This window comes from Typopeltis vanoorti, chromosome 1, assembly GCF_054136105.1.
Source record: "Typopeltis vanoorti isolate ZY-2024b chromosome 1, IOZ_Tvanoo_1.0, whole genome shotgun sequence".
In the NCBI taxonomy this organism is placed as follows: domain Eukaryota; kingdom Metazoa; phylum Arthropoda; class Arachnida; order Uropygi; family Thelyphonidae; genus Typopeltis; species Typopeltis vanoorti.
The window spans coordinates 83,359,128-83,381,621 of NC_143549.1; the positions used below are offsets into that span (position 1 = coordinate 83,359,128).

The window sequence follows — 22,494 nt, forward strand, 5'->3', positions numbered from 1 at the left end:
TGACAAACAATCACTGCTATGGTAGCAGGGGGAAAATATTCTGGGTGTGCTAGGTGTGCAGTGCTCATTCACAGAATATCAATATCACCAATATTATATTTTTGCATTTATTCCCCGTTAAAGCCATCTCTAATTGTTTCCAGACTTCGCGTGATTCCTAAAAGTAAACATAATATATTAATCTTTCTTTTAAGGTTATATGGTGATCAGCATTCATATTTATGAATTTAAGGACACAAAACACACATTTTGAAAAAATTATTTTACTGATTAATAATAAAATAATAACTTGACATTTTGACCCCTGTATTGAGCTCATCATCAGAAGGATACATGTGTATAAGAACCAAGCTACATGCTGTGGCACCCTATACAGGTAAATTACATTTATGTTGTTAACTAATCTTTTTTCTTAGCCTGCCCTCTAGTGATTAAAAAAAAAAAATTACCAATAAAAAACTACAATAAACTCTGCTAAAGTCCTCATGTACTAGGATTCTTCTGGAATTATACAGTTTATATTGTTATATTATGATTATCTTCTGGATTTATACAGTACAGGTTGCTATTGAATGTTCAGGAAAAAAAAAAAAAAAAAAAAAACACTTCACCAAGTCTTCTTGTATTGAGATTTTTCTTTATGGTTGCTATGAAGGTTGCAGATGGGTCCTCCACATTCTTGGAATGGTTAGACCATTTTTATTCAGATTCAGATCATGTTTGAGCATTTCACATGCTTCCTTGAATTTCCACTCGAACCAGATTTTGGTGCAGTGTAGGGACTTGGTACCTTTCCAATCAATTCTGTGGTATGTTTGGAATGTGTGGTCAGAAAGGCCTGGTTTTTCCGAAATGGAGGTATTTTATGTGTCTTTTGTGTTCATCCTTCCTGATTGGGATGGTTCGTCCTGTTTCCCCTATGTATGGTATGTTACATGTGCAATGTATTTCATAAACCCCTGGGTGGGCTAGATGTGGCAGAGGATCCTTGGAAGAACTGAGTAGGTGTCTTAATTTTGTTGAGGGTTTAAAGGTGGTTTTGATGTTGTATTTGTGTAGTGTTCTGTCTATTTTTTCTGAAATGCCTCTAACATATGGTATAGCAATAGCATTCTTGAAATCTTCAAGAATGCTATTCTTGAAATGTCACACGATACCACTGCATGGTAGGATTTGAAACTACACCTTGTTGGTGAGTTTTGCTGCTCATTTTGCTCACTCACTATCTTCTGTCTTTCATGCAGTCCTGCCATAATCACTCTTACCCTTATGCTACTTTCCTTCTGTACTTCCATAATGTTTCCATCATGCTGCTTAGTCCGTCTTCCTTATCTATTCTCTCTCTCCCACTTGGACCAAACAACTGCTTTAAATATCCAACACTCATTCAACTCAGCAGTCCTTCTCTGTTAAATCATTCCAGATTTCTTTCAGTTTTACTCTATAAATCTATATAAGACATTGTTTGCTCACCCAAATGTGAGAAAACAAAAACTTGCATGCGAAGCATTTTACCAACTTTTGTTGTAAAGATGCTTTACAAAACTAAAAGATAAAGACAAGAATATAATTCATCAAGTATATTTTACTTTTCTACCAAAAATTTGCTAAAGTGCATGCAACTGGACCGACCAGCCATCATGCCATTCAACATCCTGCTCACCCCTAATATATTTAATGGCTATGAAAACTATATTAATAGAAATGGATACTTAATTACCTGCATTCCAACGACAGCATAGATAAAAAATAACAATACAATGAGAAGTGCTACATATGGAAGAGCCTAAAAAAAAAAAAAAAAAATCGAATTAATTAGCAATACAAATATAAGAATTTCTCCTAACAAAATTCTCTAATCAATATTTCTATTACAAATAAATTAATGAAATCAATATGAAAGTAACATTTTTAAATCATTAAAAAACTTCTGAAAATCTAAGTATCTGTTTTTGAATGTAAATTAGTATTAATAAAAAATTTCCGCATAGTCAACAGATTATGATGGAAAAGGGCTCATTCAACTATTATCATAGCAATATATATCATACTGAAATTTAGACTCATTCACACTCATAACATTAAAACATTCTGACAAGGCATTACAATCACCCAATATTCTCCATGTAAAAATTTACTGCTCACTTTCTTCCTCACCCCCACCCACCCTTACAATTTGTTTTCTCCCTATTGTCATCTTCCCTAAGTATAATCACCTCTGTATTAATCATCTTATTTCTTTTCTGCATATCCTCTATAAATACATTTACTCATAAAAAATAGAGGATATTAAAGATCCAACCTTAAGCTGTGTGGCTCCTTCTTCGATAATTACATTTACTCAATTTCTACTAATTTCCTAAGTCCTGAGGTTGCCTTAAGCACTCATCTCTGACTCTAACCAGGGAGTCTGTATCACAACAGAAAAAGTAACCAAATTTGCACAGTAAGTCTTATATCCTATGATCAAACTCTTCTCACAGTGGTACAGATACCTCCTTATTTTAGAATGCTAGTACCATTTTTATCATAACACTAATGTACTATGCAGCTATTGCAATACTTCGAATATGCTTCATTTCCAAAGCTCAGTCAGTATCAAACCCTTCTGGTTGGAAAGAATTGGTTTTGAATCCCATCTAAGATGCAGAAAACCTTCATAAAGTCTTTTTGCCAGTCTCATAAGTCATTGGTATAGTTGCTAATCCTGGAACTTCCACCCTCCCCATCCTGCAAAACAGAAAAACCAATCAGAAGAACATGCAAAACTAACACTAACCTCACAGTTTTAGTTGTTTCTGCAGTAACTCCAAACATCTACAGCTATCAAGTATGCCTTTGTTATCTGCAAAACAGAAAACCTGGCCAGAAGAACATGTAAAACTAACAGAATTCAGCCATAACTCCAAACACCTACAGTCCTGAGGTATGACTTTGTTGACTATTGCTCCCAGATCTTGAATCTTGCAAGTAACCCTTGAGCACAGTTCTGCCAACAAGGTACAGAGGTATTGAAAGTTTTTATCACTTCGTTATACTATAGATTAAAGATGCCAAGAAATGATATTCTTGGTTTCATTCAACTCATGAAAAAAAAAAAAAGGTCCATTCTTTTTCTCATGGGGAGATATACTGCTCGGAAAGAAGTCAACAGACATCCCCATAGGCAAAGTGCATCATGTAGAAGAGTGGTGAATGATTAGAATGAATTGGAAGAGGCAGTCATTAGTGCCCTGACAGTGAATGGATTTAAGGAGTGGTACAATAGGTCTTAAGTGAATAATAGTTAATGTGAGTTTCTGATGATGTGTCTGTCAATTCCATGGAGTTACTCATTATCATAATTATTATTATTTCTTCAACGGATTAATTAACAAGTTATTGTTCATCTCAGAGAAGGTTCTCAATACAAATGGAGATAAGTTGAAAGGTAACAAGTTATATTTGTATAAAATATTAAAAACTTAAAAATGTAATCATTAGTTTTACCTAAACATTCTTCACAAAATATTCTTGTATTATTATTATTATTACCCAAGATCCCATGTAGTCAAAGACTCATCTAGGAGGTCCTTATATCAAACACACAGCTCATCATACTGTGCTTTAAACACACTCAAACTCTCTGCAGACACCACACCCTCAGGCAAAGCATTCCAATCATTCACAACTCTGCATGAAAAAAACCTGCCTCTCACTCCCCTATCACTCCTAACACCCTCCTTATACAGCTTCCACTTGATCTGATTCATTCTCTATACTCACTTCTCTATCTTCCAGCAACAGTCTCTCCAAATGACTCACACCATTGCCACTCAAATGCAGTCCATCACTCCCATACAGTTCACTTTGTCCTTCAAAGTCATTCCACACATTAACAAATTGCACTCCTTTTTTCTCACATTTCAGCTAACCTACCATTCTTAATTCTTGCTTTCTGCCTCATCTCACCACAGTCATACCTAGGCAACAAGCTTACTACCCTTCCTGTCACACTATTCTCCTTTATCCGTCTAAGCAGCCTCCTGATATCCATTCTTACGTGCTCTTTGTCCTCTGTCAAGTCATTCATACCTATCAACTCCTTTGCTCGCTCCCTCCTCATATCCAATGCCTCAATCACTCTACTCATTTTACCTCCTGGAAAACATACCTTGTGCATCCTCTCGTCCAGCACAACTGGATGAGAGGATGCACAAGGTATATTAAAGTCGCCATACAACGCCACTCGGTCATCTTTCGTTAACTCTTTCGTACCTACTTGATTTGTTTTAATCGTTTTCACCCAAATTTTCTTAATTTTACTCTGCATCCATTTCATCTCTTGCCTCATCCAAGCCAATACACCTTTCGAATCTCACATCACATTCTCTCTATCATTCAATCTTTCTCATTTTCGAACTCGCAACTCCTGCTTCACACTTTCACTCTCATTCATCCCTTTGAGTTTCTGTACTTTTGGTCCATGCATCTAACTTTCGCTTTCATTCAATTCTTTCCATTTTTCCCACTTTTGATTCTTTCATCATGCTATTTCCGGTTTCTTTCATTCTCTCAATTTTGTTTCCTTCCTCCACATTCACCTCGCTTTCATTCTTTTTACCATTTATTACGGTTTTCAAATCACTTGTTTTCTTTTTCAATGCTTTCTTAACAATTTTTTTGCCTTTCTTTCACACCATGCTTATCTTTCAAACAAGCACTCATTTTTCCTACGACATTCTCGCTACTAACACTTTCTGTCATCAAATTCATATTAGCACTCATTAAATCCTCATTTAGCTCACACTTCACACATACCCTCCTTCCATCAGCCCTAAATGTCCACAAACCATCTATGCAATCAAAAGAATAAGTAGCACACCTCACACTTCACGAAATGACTGAAGTCTAAGTTAAAATCATGCACTGAAAAAGCTGCCGCTATCTTTCCTCTGCTGGTTACTACTCTAATGGCCAAAAACAACGGATTTGTAATCATTTAAGCAAAATATTCCCCACACTAATAATACTAGTGCACAACTTTTATAACAGCTCTTACCTCAAACAATCACTCATATACAATTAGTTATTTGAAGAATAACTTATCTGAATCCAGAGCACTTCTCACAAGCTGCATAAGCAGATGTTACAGAATATTGATATATTCAATGCAGAAATATTGATAATTATATTCTCATTGAACAATACAGGCCAAACATTGTACAACTCATGAAAAAAAAAAAAAGTTCATTTTTTTCTCATGAGGAGATATACTGCTTGGAAAGATGTTAACAGACACACATGGGCAAGGTGCATCATGCAATGTAACAAGTTACATATTTGTAGCTAGTATAAATTGGAGGAATACAATACTGCCAAGTCAGTGCAACTGTATACAGGTGAAATGGCTGTGAGAAAGGAATGAGAAAGTTTTAAAATAAGCATTGTGGTAGGCAAACTATAATAAGCATTGTTTGTAATCACTGATAGCTAAACAATCACTGATTACATACTGAGATGGAAGCACAGGGAGTCAAATGCAAGTGCTACCCACAGTGGATAATCCACCACACTCGCTGAATGTGACCATAAGGGTGCTATTTCAGATAATATGTTAAAACCACATTACATTTTTCAGCTGACATGTTGATGTGAAGGTAGTGTACAGTGGGACATGGAAGCTTGGAAAGCTGTGTTATGGAGTGATTAATCATGCTACACCCGCTACTGAGTAAAGACGGACGTGAGTGTTGCAGATGTGAGTGTCTCTTACGAGAGTGTGTAATCCCAACTGTGAACTTCGGAGGTAGTACTATAAACTTTGGAGGTGGTAAAGTGATGGTGTGGTCCTGATTTTCCTGGTTTGGCCTCAAAACTCTGTTTGTGGTCTCCCAAACACTGAACTCTGAGAGGTATCTGAACATTTTGGACAATGCAATGTTTCCTCATTTGTGGTGTTTCTATGGGAATGACCACTGTCTCTTTCAGCAAGACAATGCACAGTGTCTTAAGGCAGCTGCTGTTGTAATTGCATGGTTTGTGGACATGAACATCTCCTTACTTGAATGGCATCCTCAGAGTCCTGATCTTTACACATGGGCAAACAAAATACCAAAAAATTTTAATGATGTCCTGGCACTTTACACAATGCACGAAATAGAACTGAATTGAAACAAGGCAAATATGTGTCAGTTATGGTTAACACATCTAACCACAGAGATTTGAAGGTTGGTGACTGTCCTTGTTAGGTACTCATCCTGAATAAAGGTATTCAGATTAAAGTGAAAAATTTTCAGAAAATAACAGGAGAAACAGCAGAACTACTTGCAAATCATATGTTGGATATTTTGCAGAAACAGCAGCTGACTGAGAAAATTATTGTATTTTCTGCAGATAGCAGCAACACCAACTTCAGTGGACACAAATGAGGTGGTTCCAACAATGTATTTTCAATACTCAACAAAGGGTTAAAAATGAACATTCATGCTTTTGGCTGTGCTCTCATGTTGTTCATAATGGTGTACAGACAAGTGCTAATATTTTGCCTATTGATAACTGAGAGGAGACCTCCACATAGCCTTTAAAGGAATGCAGAGAACCGACCAGAGCTTCTGACCTAATGTCCAATCCTCACCTTCTCGTGATTCACCCTGTTGGGTATCTACCTGGACACTGAACGAATGAGGATGGGCTGGCAATTTGGGATTTAGACGACCAAATTGTATTCCTATTGGTTAAACCAAAATAGAAAATGATGGTACAACATGACGAAATTTCATGCCAGCTGGGGCGTCGCCTGGTTAAACAAGGCCCCTGTTGTTTTTGCCAGGGAACCAGATCGAACAGCGAAAAGTCAGCTACTGGAAGAAATCTGAAAACATACCCTGAACTCAACATCACCAGAGTTAAAGATCAGTACTATCAACATAAAGCCTGAACGGCAAAGAAATGGAGCTAGCTGAGGAATTAGATAAGTACCAGATCACCATAATAGGGGTGACTGAAACAAAAAAGACAAAAACTGGTGAGATCTTTCTGAGCAATAAATACAAAATCAAGGAAATATAATAAATACAAAATCAATACAATCAAGGAAAAGAAGGAGTAGCTATAGTATACACAAAATATGGGGCTCATCTTCTTGAATGGTAGGCAGTGTCAAGTAGAATGATAGTGATTTGGGCAAATATCAGAATGGGGAAATGGATAATGAGACTTATTTGTGCCTATGGTCCCACAAAAGGTTCTACTAAGGTAGAAGTGGAAAAATTTTTTGAGGCTCTAGAGAAAGCTACTGACACAATGAAAAAGGAAAAGTTGGTCCTTGTTGGGGATCTAAATAGCAGAGTAGGAAGTGATTGTCAGACATACAAAAATGTTATGGGAAAATTTGGAGAAAACAGCAAAGCTAATAATAATAGCAAATACCTGTTGGATTTCTGCTCAGGACATGGACTGGTTATTACTAACACCATGTTCCAACATAAAAATGTGCACAAATCCACATGGAGAGAAGAGGCAAGGAATAAGAAAAGTCTCATTGACAATGTTATCATTGATAGTGATGCTCTCTGGTGCAGTACACCAGAGTGTACAGAGGATTTGAAATTGGAAGTGATCACTATTTAGTCTTGAGCAGGATAAAATTGAATTTCATATTGAAAAGAATGACATGTAAGAAAGTTTTGAAGCAAATAAAAGTTGAAGTTGAGCAGCTCTCAGATGTGAACTGTAGACTAAAATACACAAACATTATTAAAGGAAAAATGAAAGAGTTTGAGAACAGGAACCAAACCTTGGAGATTCAGTAGCAAGCCTTGAAGAAAGTCCTGATTGATTCAGCTAGAGATTCATGTGGTAAAGTTTCCTGCAAGGATAAGAAAAATTAGAACTCCATGGTGGACACAGGAAGTTAAAGAGGCAGTGGAGGAAAAAAGGAGAAAGCATATCAAAAGTTCCTGGCAAATAAGTCAGCTTGTGCTCTTAGAAAATACAGAGACAAATGTAAGAAAGCTAAATAGTGAGTAAAACTAGCTAAACAAAAGTCATGGGAGGACTTTGGCAAGAACATAGAAAATAAATATTAAGAAGGTGGCAAAATATTCTGGAGGTGTTGAAGAAGCTTGGGAATGGAGGGAAGAGTGCTGTAAAAGGAGTTAGAGATGATAAAGGTGAAATGAAAATGGGAGAAAAAGATATCCTTGAAGTATGGAGTAATTACTTTGAAAATTTGCTAAATGAAACAAGCAGTGATGACAGCACAGTGATAAAAAACACTGACCAGGCATGCAGTCAGGAATACATATCCATACTTGAAGTAGAAAAAGCCATCAAAGGCTTGAAATGTGGAAAGGCAGCAGGAGTAGATGATATTCGACCAGAAATGCTGAAGTATGGTGGTATAAAAGTCTTACAGTGGCTGCACTTACAGTGCAGCCACTGTAAGACTTTTCAGAAGACAGTTCAGAAGGGCTCGACAGAGGGATGAATTCCAGATGATTGGAGTAGAGTTCTCAGAGTACTCATATATAAAAAGAAAAATAAAACTGAATGTGAGAATTACAGAGGTATATCCCTATTGAGTGTTCCTGGTAAGATATATGCAAGTATACTTGAGAAAAGGTTGAGAAGAATTGTGGAAGAAAATCTTGGTGAAGAACAAGCTGGATTCAGGTCAAATAGAGGCTGTCAGGATCAGATCTTCATTTTACGACAAATAGTGGAGAAATCATGAGATTTTAACAAAGATCGGTATTTAAGTTTTGTCGATTTGGAAAAGGCATATGACAAAGTGCCAAAAGAGAAGCTATTCAATACGCTACAGTTATATGGTGTCAATGGGGCATTATATCAAGCAATACTTAGTCTTTATTCGAGTTGTAAGTCAGCAGATAGAATTGAAGGAAGTACAGGAAGATGGTTTAATGTTAAATCTGGTGTGAGACAAGGATGTACATTATCCCCCTCTGTTATTCATTATCTATATAGTTCACATTATGAAGGAAAGTGGTATTAAACATGATATCAAAATTGGAGATGTTAATGTCTGCTGTTTGCTTTATGTGGACAATGTTATACTTCTAAATAAATCCGCTACAAGTTTGCAAGATTCACTGACTAAATTGAATAACTGTTGTAACAGATATGGTATGAAGGTCAGCAATAAAAAGACAAAGACAATGAAAATAGGCAGAATCATTGAAAATGTCAACTGTGTTGTGAATGGAGAACCTGTGGAACAAGTAAAACATTTCAGCTACTTAGGCATGATTTTTAGTGAAGATGGTAAATTAAATATGGAAATAGACAACAGAATCAACAAAGCTGGTATGGTAGGAAGTCAATTGAATAAATTCATATGGAATAAGAGAGAAATTAGTGAGAACACTAAATTAGCTGTATACAAGACAGTGTTCAAACCAGTTTTAACTTATGGATCTAAGAGTTGGGTCAGAAGTAAAACACTTGACCAAAGACTAGAAACCGCAGATATGAGAGTCCTGAGAAAGATTATAAGTGTGAACAGATGGCATCAATGACATCTTTTTATCGTATTAAAAATGAGGATATTAGAAAAGAACTTGACATTGTGAGCATCCAGGAATGCATTAGCAGAGCTAATCTCAGATGGTCACTTAAGCAGAATGAGCGAGGAAAGATTAGCAAAACAAGTGTTCTCTGCCAAGTCGGCAGGAAAACGACCCAGAGGAAGACCAAGATATAGGTGGATTGATACGGTACAAAGTGCCGTAGACGATAGAAATATAAGATCTGGTAATGTTGGAGTCTTGACAAGTAACAGACTGATTTGGAGGAAAATTGTAGATAGGAAGTTAGTAATGATGTAAATTTTTCATGTAGTACTATCATATCCTGTACACCCCTTGATGAGTAGAGGAACTAGGTAGTGCGCAAACAAGATGGTTAGTCATTACTAGCATTGCTGCTAGTCGTTACTAGCAGCTGTGAATAGGATTATAAACATGTATGATGGACTCAGATCTTACTTTTTATCACAAGATAAATGCCCTACATTGTTGAAATCAGTTTTCAATAACCAACAATCAATACTTTGGCTCCATTTCATGAAAAGTCAGCTTAATTATTGTTGGTTATAATGATGTGGTAGAAGAATTTGAATTGCTTATACAGAAAATGACAAATAGGCTGAGAACATTGAAACATTTAAAATGTCATCAATTATTTCAGAGTTCAAAAATAAGGGCATCTTTGATGAAAAATAATTTTTAGACACTAGAAATTCCTTGAATAAGCAAATAAACTTATCATTTCCAGCCACTTTTCAGTGGCATTTCATTGGATTAAGTTGCAAACTTCACTAACTTGGGCTGAAGTTGCAAGCAGCATAAAAGCAATCAGTGATATTGACAGCAAAATATATAATATTGTTGATGAAGATGAATTATTTGATGAAGTCAGCCATATAAATAATGTTGTGAATTCCAAGATGGAAGAATGGTAAAACACAAACGCTGAAGTGGAGAAAAAGTGGTTGCATGTCTAAGGTGCTCCAAGAAAAAAAAACATCTGCTACAAAAACATACTGCCAGTTGTGTTTATTATGGCAATCCCAGGAACAAATGCAGTTGTAAAGAGAGAGAGAGAGAGAGAGAGAATTTTTTTTCTCTCATGAGTTCTTTGTGGTCTGATGAAAAGAACCACTTAAACACCAAGACTGTGAAAGCAATAATTGTGATCAAGACACACTTGGACGTTTTGCGTATTGATTTTACGTGTGCATCTTGAAAGAACCAACGCTTCTGGAAGAAATAATGTCTTCATATAAATAACTCACATACTGCTTATGATAAGTGACAACTTGTGTCCTCAAAGAGTGGGAACTTTGGAAGGCAGCGACACTAATGATTTTGAAAGCATATGGTGTGAGGTAGAGATAGGTAAGACGAGATATTTAGTGGGGTGTTGCAACAAACCAAGGAGCACAGAGGGTGTGGACCATAAGATGCTTAGCTGGTTCAGCTGGGCAAGTGCAAGAAGAATGATTGTTATGGGAGATTTTAACTATAGTAGTATATACTGGGGAGAGGAAGATGCATGTAGCAATAAGGGAATGAAATTTCTAGAATTCTTGAGGGACAAATGTCTTAGGCAACATGTAATAGAGGGAACAAGAGGTTCAAGAGTTTTGGATTTGGTCATAGCATCAGAAGAGCTGATAATAAGTAAGATGACATCTCTCCCACCAGTTGGAGAGAGTGACCATGTGGTTTTGACTTGCAGGATAAATAGACATGCTGGAGTATCAAAAAGATGGGAACATATGTGGAATTATAAGGCAGGTGTTTATAATAGTCTTAGACATCAACTTGGGGAAGTTTCATGCTGGGAGAAATTGGAAGACTAGAATATCATCAGTGCTTGAGAAATTGTGAACGAATATTTGTTAGCAGCAATAGTAAGCTGTATTCCACAAGTGAAGAAGAGGACACAATTTGGTGTAAAGTGGATGACAAACAATATTAAACAGGAGCTGCATATGAAAAAGAGGCTATGGAAGAGATATAAGGAGACAGGTGAAGAGCAGATGCATGAAGAATATGAGACACAAGCTAGGAGATTGACTAGTATGGTAAGGAAGGAAGGCAAAACTGGAAATGAGAAGAGATTGGCCGTAAGATCCAAAGAAAATCCTAGGGAATGTTTTAGCTATGTGGCGAGTAGGAGGAGAAACGATTGTGGAAGAATGACATTGTGGGATAAAAATGGGAATAGTGTCACTGATGCAGAGGGGATAGTGGAATTGTTCAATGAACATTTTATTGGTGTATTTCATCCTGGAGGAGTAAATTTTAATTCTGGAGGGATAGGGCAGGTTCGAGGTTTAGAGGTGCAGGAGGAAAGCGTGTTCCAAATACTGAGTACTCTGGATGTCAGTAAAGCCATGGCATTGGATGGTATTACACCAAGAGTTTTCAGAGAATGTGCTAAGGAATCGACAGCTTCTTTGACCTGGCTTTTCAATGAAAATCTAGCTATGGGAAAGTTGCCCATGTAATTGAAGGAAGGTAAGATAGTGCCATTGCATAAGGGCTGCAGCAGACTGGAAGTGTATAATTATAGGCCAATTCGTGTGTCATCAGTAATTGTTAAGATCTTAGAGAAATTAGTTAGGGACCATATTGAACATTGGGCAGATGAGGGAAATGTTATCTGTGAGAGTCAATATGGATTTGTGAAGGGGGCACTCTTGTTTTAGTAATATGCTAGCCTTTTATAATAAAGTTACAAGAGCAGTAGATGATGGAAAAGCATATGTTGCCATTTTTCTTGGATTTAGCGAAGGCATTTACAGGGTACCACATGTTAAGCTGATATTTAAGTTGCAGCACATGGGTTTGGATGTCAGGTTGATCAATTGGATTCAGGATTGGCTTTCCGATAGCTATCAGAGAGTTGTGTATGGTGGGCCAGTTTCAAAGAGGCAGAGGGTTACAAGTGGAATCCCACAGGACTCAGTACTGGGACCTATATTGTTTAACCTTTATATCAATGACATTGTCAGTAGATTGCAGGGAGATATTAAGTTGTTTGCAGATGCTATGAAGCTGGGAAGGGTTATTAGTAATAGTGCAGACGTGGTAGTCATGCAAGAGGATTTGAATAAGCTAGTCAGATTGGCAAATGAATGGGGGAAATGTCAGTTTAATGCAGCAAAATGTAAGGTCTTGAGGTTTTTGACACATCGATGGGACACTGCATACGCTATTGTAGGAGATATACTGGAGAAAGTAGGGGGAGACAAGAGATCTGGGGTTGATGATTGAAAGAAACTTGAAATTCAAGGGACATATTGCAAAGGTGGTGAAGGTGACACAGAGGATTGCTGCAATAATGAGAAGGACACTGACCTGCAGAGATAAAAGAGTTATCATTCCGTTGTATAAGACTCTGATCAGACCACACTTAGACTATTGTTCTCAGATTTGGTCCCTAGGATTTGAAGGGGAATAAATTAACTGTGGAAAGCATACAGAGTTTCAGGACTGTACAATGTTTGTTATGACGATTGGCTGAGGGAATGTGGACTGCAGAGTTTGGAGAGAAGAAGGAGAGGTGATATGATTGAGACTTGTAAACTGTTGAGAGGTGGTTACAAGGTTGACACTCAGGAGTTCTTTCGCGTGATTGAACAGGAGGAAGGAGTGATGACAAGGGGCCATCCCTGGAAGTTAAGAAAGGGAAACTGTGAGCAAGAGGGTGAGGAATGGTTTCTTTGCATGGAGGGTGGTTGACCTTGGAATGCATTGCCTAATGGAATGGTGAAAGCGAGTATGGTCAATGAGTTCAAGGAGTGGTATGACAGACTTTGTGTTTCATAAGAGGGACCTCGTACAATGATTACTGATAGACTTGTGTTTCCTAGGAAGGATCTCCCGGGATGAGTCTTTTGATGCCTTGAAGGCCTAAATAATAATAATATAATAATAATGATGATAATGCTGATACTCGATAATTATAATGCACACTTCAGTCCTTTGTACTGTAATTATATGTTACTCCATTCTTATGTAGGGCATACCAGAAGTGTCCCATTTTTGTCCCTTTTTTTCTGTTTTGAAAATCTGGTCACCTTAAGATAACTCACAGTTTTCAGAAAAAGAACAGAACCATAACATACCTCAATAAAGATCGAAACTGGGTAGTAGCTCTTTCCATAATTTATAGCATTATACACAATCAAAAGGATGTGTGGTTTGCATTATGGGATAAAAGCAATTAATATGAAGTCACTAATCCTCTATATAGAAGAAATTTCATGCATAAACTTTGCTTACACTTGGATAAAGGTTTAAACAAGAATAAATTTATTATTATTATTATTATTATTCAGGCCTCCAATGGAGTCAAAAGACTCATCGTGGGAGGTCCTTCCTAAGAAACAGAAAGTCTATCATACCACTCCTTGAACTCACTGACCATACTCGCTCTCACCACTCCATCAGTTCCAAGTTTCAACCACCCTCCATGCAAAGAAACCACTCCTCACCCTCTTGTTCACAGTTTCCTTTCATAACTTCCAGGGATGGCCTCTTGTCATCACTCGTTCCCGCTGTTCAACCAAGCGAAAGAACTCCCCAGTGTCAACCCTGTAACCACCTCTCAACAGTTTAAAAGTCTCAATCATATCACCTCTCCTTCTTCTATCCACCAAACCCTGTAGTCCACATTCCCTCAGCCGATTCTCATAACTAACATTGTACAGTCCTGAAACTATCTTTGTTATCCACCTTTGTACCATTTCCACAGTTAATTTATCCCCTTCAAATCCTGGGGACCAAATCTGAGAACAATAGTTCAAGTGTGGTCTGATCAGGGTCTTATACAACAGGATGATAACTGTTTTCTCTCTGCAGGTCAGTGTCCTTCTCATAATTGCAGCAATCCTCTGTGTTACCTTCACCACCTTTGCAATATGTTCCCTAAATTTCAGGTTTCTAACAATTATCAACCCCAGATCTCTTGTCTCCTCTACTTTCTCCAGTAGAACTCCTCCCATAGAGCATGCAGTGTCACATCGATGTTTCCCAAACCTCAAAACCTTACATTTTGCTGCATTAAACTGACATTTCCCCCATTCATTTGCCCATCTATCTAGCTTATTCAAATCCTCTTGCAGGGTTATCACATCTGCACTATTACTAATAATCCTTCCCAGCTTTGCATCATCTGCAAACAACTGAATATCCCCTTGCAATCCACTGACAATGTCATTGATATAAAGGTTAAACAATATAGGTCCCAGTACTGAGCCCTGTGGGACACCACTTGTAACCCTCTGCTTCCTTGAAACTGCCCCACCATACACAACTCTCTGATACCTATCGGACAGCCAATCCGATAGGTATCAGAGAGTTGACCAATCCAGTTGACCAATCTGACATTCAGACCCATGTGCTGCAACTTAAATATCAGCTTATCATGTGGCACCCTGTCAAATGCCTTTGCTAAGTCTAAGAAAATTGCACTATATACCCTTCCCTTATCTAATGCTCTTGTAACTTTATCATAAAAGGTTAGCATATTGCTAAAACAAGAGTGCCCTTTCACAAATCCATGTTGACTCTCACAGATAACATTACCCTCATCTGTCCAATGCTGTATACGGTCCTTCACTACTTTCTTCAAGATCTTACTAACTACTGATGACACACAAACTGGTCTATAATTAGACACTTCCAGTCTGTTACCACCCTTATGCAATTGCACTATCTTACCTTCCTTCCATTCCCTGGGCACCTTTCCAGCAGCCAGGCTTTCATTGAAAAGCCAGGTCAAAGGCACTGTCAGTTCCCTAGCACATTCTCTCAAAACTCATGGTGAAATACCATCCTGTCCCACAGCTTTACTGACATCCAGAGTACTCAGTATTTGAAACACACTCTCCTCCTGTACCTCTAAACCTTGAACCTGCCCTATCCCTCTAGCATTAAAACTGACTCCTCCAGGATGAAATACTCCAATAAAGTGTTTAACTTAAAAAAGAATGAATTAAATTTAAAACTTGGCAGTTTTATATTTAATTTATAACAAAGCAAAAAAAAAAAAAACTTTCAATGATGGCTGTGTATATATTCCAGTTATAGTATCAAAGTGTAAAGACTTGAGAATAGATGCTTTGTGGTTATCAGTCAGTATGAACAATTTTTTGTTTATACTGACTGATGTTTGCTAACAGATTTTTGGCTCCATGAAACGGAGAAGAGTTTGATGGCAAATAAATACATCTGATGGTCTTGCTAAGATTTGAAGGAATGCAATTTGACAACTAAGAATATTTGTATTCTTTGCAACATTTAAAAGATTGATTCTATTAATTTGCTTACGGCCTGAAGTCAAATACCATCAAACCTTTAATTCATCATGCCAGGCTTTTTGTACTATAGAATTACTTTAACTGAGAAGAGCTTCATGGCAAATAAATACATCTGATGATCTTGCTAAGATTTGAAGGAATGCAATTTGACAACTAAGAATATTTGTATTCTTTGCAACATTTAAAAGATTGATTCTATTAATTTGCTTACTGCCTGAAGTCATGTACCACCAAAACTTTAATTCATCATGCCAAGCTTTTTGTACTATAGAATTACTTTTACTGCAGGATTTAACTCTTTTACTCAGTATTTAAATCCACAATCTATTCAATGATTACAGCATATATTTCAGAGAAGAAAAAAAAACATTTCAAACAATTCTATCTCCAGAAGAAGCTGTTCATTAAATTTTAATGCCTTATGTTGAGGGTATTTATGAGAAGACACTTCTATGTTATCAAATAATAATGGTTTCTTTTTTGTCATGTGTGTAAGTTATCTTTCTTCCTGCATTTTCCTGAAGAAAAGTCAGAAGCATCATTCTACGTAGGAGTTTACCTTTCTCTTGTGGATTCCTAAGATAAGCAAGAAGGTTGGCATCCATCCATTCACATGGATGGAGGAACTCAAGATTATGTGAGATAACTAGCATTCACATAACCCTAATTTTCTCCTCCATAAAAAGGTTCCTAACAAAAGCTTTTCTTTTTTGTACATAGTATAAGTTTACAAAGAAAGCTGCAAAGCAAGCAATATTAATCAAATTTAGATAATTTAATGACTCTTAAACTTCTTTGTAAAGTCCAAGAATATCAATGTATGTGATTCTTCCTCATCTAACACATCCGTTATCTAACGCACATTCTATCCTTGTAACTACATCAATTCATAAATGCAAGTAAACTGCTAAAACAGGACCTAGCCTTTACAAATCCATGCTGACCATCACAAAGATTGCGTGTCCATCAACCCAATCCACATCCATGACCAATCTCACTAACACCTTGACCATAACTGCAGTTATATGGACTGGCATATAGTTGAAGATTTCCATCTTAGAACCATTCTTGTGGAGTAGTACCATTTTACCTTCTTTCCACTCCTCAGGAATCTTACCCACTGGAAGACGTTCATTAAATAACTAGGGCAAGGACATAACCAACTGTGTTGCACATTCCTTAAGAATACATGTTGATATATCATCCATTCCCACAGCCTTATTAACATTTAATCCAATCAACACCTGATACACCTTTGATTCTTTCACTTCCAGTTCTCCTAATATTTGCCTCCCTATTGCACTGCATCATTTAGTCCAGTATGATATACGCTGATAAGGTGCCCATTCAATTTCCACTATATCCTTTGACAAATGCTATTCTGCTGCCATGACTATCCACTAATGTCAACCTGCCATAATTATTCTCTATTGATTACCATATAGCTTACCAATGCATTGCTTGTGTCATATACTACCTTGTGAGTTTCCATGCATTGTCAAAATTTATTTCGCTCAGTTCATTTACCAAACATACTGATGCTAACTGACTACAGAGCTTCCTATTATCACCAGCCTAATACTTCCACATATATCTATTTTTAGCAGTTACCTTTTCTTGTTTCATCACTTTCCAAACAAGCATCTCATGATCACTATCACCAACCAGTAGCAGTGTCAACACCTCATTAACAACTACATCTTGCGAAGTTATCACCAAATCTAAAACATTAAAGCCTCTATTTGATTCAGTCATATGCTGCTTAAGAAATTTATCTCAGAACTTCAACAAACTCACTCTCCTTGTTCCCATACAACATCTCCTCCTTTCATTCTATATTCCTGTAATTAATGAAACAAACTCAGCTCTCTTGTTTTGAAGAACTCCTTACATATGTGTACAAACATAACAATCCCCGTGTTGTTGAGGCCATTCTACCAGCAATAACATTCTTTATTCAAGCTGCTATGCCACACACTCTCTCTCTCTCTCTCTCTCTCTCTCTCTCTCCCATCTAACCACTTCCATTTCATTGATCCTGACTCTGATTTCCATTCCTAGTTGTCTCATCCTCGCCTTTAAGCATTTCATCATCTTGTTCTGTCACAATCACATCTTCAAACCTTGTGTCCATCTTCCTCCTGTCATACAATCTATTCAGTTGTGTTATCCTGCTTCATAGTAGACTCTGATCATTTACTGCATTAACTTCTTGACTGTGTCTTCTCAGAAAACAATAGCCTTTCTAAATGCCCAACACCAAAGCCATTCAAATGCAATCCATCAACTTTAAACCATTCCAAGTTTCCTTCAAACTCATTCCACAGATTTACAAATCGAATCTCCTTTGCCTTACACAGCTCAGTTGCTTTACTATTCATTATCTCTGCTCTCCTTCTCAATTCACTGTTGTCATATCTGGGTAACATGCTTATGACTTTTCCAACAACACTATTATTCTTTATCTGCCATAATAACTTCCTCAAGTCTCTATTAACATTCTTTTTTTCCCTAAGTCATTTGTGCCTATGACTGCCATTAAATTTGATGCCCGGTCTTTCCTTTTCTTCAATGCATCAGTTATTTGTTTATTATTATTATTCAGGCCTCCATGGAGTTAAAAGACTCATCGTGGGAGGTCCTTCCTAAGAACATAAAGTCTGTCAAGACTCATTGAGGGGGAGATCCCCCACCTAAGAAACACAAAGTCTATCATACCACTCCTTAAACTCATTGACCGTTCTCGCTCTCACCGCTTCATCATGCAATGTATTCCACAGTTCAACCACCCTCCACACAAAGAAACCACTCCTCACCCTCTTGCTCACAGTTTCCTTTCGTAACTTCCGGGATGGCCTCTTGTCATCACTCGTTCCCGCTGTTCAACCAAGCGAAAGAACTCCCCAGTGTCAACCCTGTAACCACCTCTCAACAGTTTAAAAGTCTCAATCATATCACCTCTCCTTCTTCTATCCACCAAACTCTCCAGTTCACATTCCCTCAGCCGATCCTCGTAACCATCTTTGGACAGTCCTAAAACCATCTTTATCATCCGTCTTAGTATCCTTTCCACAGTTAATTTATCCCCTTCAAATCTTGGAGACCAAATCTGAGAACAATAGTCCAAGTGTGGTCTGATCAGAGACTTATACAATGGAATGATCACCCTCTTATCTCTGCAGGTCAGTGTCCTTCTCATTATTGCAGCAATCCTCTGTGTCACCTTCACCACCTTTGCAATATGTCCCTTGAATTTCAAGTTTCTTTCAATCATCAACCCCAGATCTCTTGTCTCCCCCTACTTTCTCCAGTATATCTCCTACAATAGCGAATGCAGTGTCCCATCGATGTGTCAAAAACCTCAAGACCTTACATTTTGCTGCATTAAACTGACATTTCCCCCATTCATTTGCCCATCTATCTAGCTTATTCAAATCCTCTTGCAGGACTACCACATCTGCCCTATTACTAATAATCCTTCCTAGATTCGCATCATCTGCAAACAACTGAATATCCCCTTGCAATCCACTGGCAATGTCATTGATATAAAGGTTAAACAATATCGGTCCTAGTACTGAACCCTGTGGGACCCCACTTGTAACCCTCTGCCTCCTTGAAACTGCTCCACTATACACAACTCTCTGATACCTATCGGACAGCCAATCCTGAATCCAGCTGGTCAACCTGACATCCAAGCCCATGTGCTGCAACTTAAATATCAGCTTATCATGTGGAACCCTGTCAAATGCCTTTGCTAAGTCTAAGAAAATTGCAGTATATGCCTTTCTCTCATCTAATGTTCTTGTAACTTTATTATAAAAGGCTAGCATATTGCTAAAACAAGAGCGCCCTTTCACAAATCCATGTTGACTCTCACAGATAACATTACCCTAATCTGCCCAATGCTGTATACGGTCCCTCACTACTTTCTCCAAGATCTTAACTACTACTGATGACACACAGACTGGCCTATAATTAGACACTTCAAGTCTGTTACCACCCGTACGCAATGGCACTATGTTACCTTCCTTCCATTCCCTGAGCACCTTTGCTGAAGTCAGACTTTCATTGAAAAGCCAGGTTAAAGGCACTGTTAGTTCCCTGGCACATTCTCTCAAAACTCGTGGTGAAATACCATCCAGTCACAAAGCTTTACTGACATCCAGAGTACTCAGTATCTGAAACACTCTCCTCCTGTAACTCTAAACCTCAAACCAGCCCTATCCCTCTATCATTAAAACTGACTCCAATAAAGTGTTCATTGAACAATTCCACTATGTCCTCTGCATCAGTCACTCTATTCCCATTTTTATCAAACAATATCTTTCTTCCACAGTTATTTCTCCTCCTACTGGCCGCATAGCTAAAAAATTCCCTAGAATTTTCTTTAGATCTTAGGGCCAACCTCCTCTCATATTCCAGTTTCGCTTTCCGTACCACACTAGTCATTCTTCTGGCCTGTGTCTTATATTCTTCATGCATCCTCTCTTCACCTGTCTCCTTATATCTCTTCCATAGTCTCTTTTTCGCATGCAATTCCTGTTTAATATTGTTTGTCATCATGCACTTTACTCCAAATTGTGTCCTCTTCTTCACTCATGGTATATAACTTACCATTGCTGATAACAAATATTCTTTCACAATTTCCCATGCACTAATGATATCCTGGCCTTCCAATTCCTCCCTCCATGAAACTTCCTGAAGTTGACGTCTAAGACTATTATAATCACCTGCTTTATAATTCCACATAAGTTCCCATCTCTTTGATACTCCTGCATGTATATTCATTTTCCAAGTCAAAACCATATGGTCACTCTCTCCAACTGGTGGGAGAGATGTCATCTCAGTTATTATCAACTCTTCTGATGCTATAACCAAATCCAAAACTCTTGAACCTCTTGTTCCCTCTGTTACATGTTGCCTAAGACATTTGTCCCTCAAGAATTCTAGAAATTCCATTCCCCTATTGCTACATGCATCTTCCTCTCTCCAATTTATACTACTGTGGTTAAAATCCCCCATAACAATCATTCTTCTTGTACTTGCCAAACTTAGCTGTCTAAACCTCTCTTGGTCCCCATCCTCTGTGCTCCTGGGTCTGTAGCAACACCCCACTAAATATCCTGTCTTGCCTACCTCTACCTCACCCCATACTCTCAAAATCATTTGTCTCACTTCCTTCCAAAGCCTCCAATCTTAGAGGACATAGGTCATCACTTATCATAAGCAGTACCCCCACCACCATGCTTTCCCCTCCTATCCTTATTGTTGTTTCACCAGGTTTCACATTATTGTTCCACCAGGAAAGCATGCTTTGTGCATTTTATTAGTCATCACACCGATAATGACAGAGTCCGCATACAATGATATTGACTATCCTTTGATTCTTTCTTTGTACTGTTAACTTCCTCCTTCTCATTCTCATCAGCCAATCTCCTCTCATATATTTAATATCCTCTTCTAGATGTTTTTTTTTTTCCCCACAAACTCTTGTTTAAGCTCTTTTACCTGACTTTTGCTCCCATTTTTAATCACTCTAATCTATCAAGACACTTTTCATATACAGTAATGTTCTCCTTTTCCTCTTTTACTAAAACTGTCAGCAAATCTTGCACATTTTTTGGTGCATATACATTATACATAGCAATATTTGCAAAACATCCTGAAAATTCGAAGGCAGAGCTAGATCTTCGTACTGAAGCCTTCCATTCTACCAACATGCATTTCTTTATTGATGCCATTTTCAGAAGCAGTACAACAACGCTACTGCAGGACCCTTGTATACAAAATGCAGCACAATTTGGAATAAATAGGTACGCTAGTTTAAAAACACTTTTTTAGCACTGCTCAAATCTACCACTCAAATCTGCTCTAATTGCCTTTCTGCATCTCAGGTTTCTGATGGTTGTTTTCTACATCCTAGTATCGATGTGTAATCCCTGATAGCATTATTCTTGAATATTTTCTACTACAGTTTTGTCACTTTTGTTTCATCAGCAATCTTTCAAAGTAATTACTTCAATAATCCAGAATAGTGGTTTCGTCCATCTTAGCCTTTATCATCTGATTTCTTTTGCAGTACTCTTTCTTCCAATTTCAAGTTTTTTCCAATAGTGACCAGAAAACCTTTTTGCTACCTTGATGAAATTTTTTACCTCCTACATTCTTAACAGTTTTCCCGTGATTTTGTTTAGCTACTTTAACACTCTGCTTCATTTTCATACATTTTTCTCTGAAGAGAGTATATAAAAAGAAAGATGATTAGTAAGATGAAGAGAACTGGGTACAATTAAAAAGGGTAATCAATATGGTAAAGAAGGTAAAACAAAGTGAGAAAGAGCTAGCTGAGCATGTCAGTATTATTAACATCAGACCTTCATGGAGTCAAATGACTTATTATGAGATGTCCACACTTTCATGCAAAAACATCATCAAACGATGTATATATGCCATTCACAGTTTCTGAACTCACATTTCTGGAAAATGCATTTCACTCATTAACCACTCCTTCATTCACAAAACCTGCTCCTCACTTCCCTGCTCATACCCCTCTTTATACAGGTTCCAGGGATAGTCTCCTGTTCTACACTTGTCTCCCTCTACTCTAAATGAAAAATCGCCTTCATATTAATCTGGTAACAACCCTTCACTAAGTT

The 22,494-nt window shown here is 37.5% G+C and overlaps 1 protein-coding gene across 1 annotated transcript in view; it reads right to left on the bottom strand.

The window, feature by feature from the left end:
* The window catches only part of LOC150110163 (muscle calcium channel subunit alpha-1-like), a 1,246,847-nt gene that overhangs the window by 390,875 nt on the left and 833,478 nt on the right, over window positions 1–22,494 (bottom strand). The window contains exon 33 of the mRNA XM_090391329.1: window positions 1,721–1,786. Within this exon, the coding sequence (XP_090247455.1) occupies window positions 1,721–1,786 (66 nt within the window). The remainder of the gene's footprint in view (window positions 1–1,720; window positions 1,787–22,494) is intronic.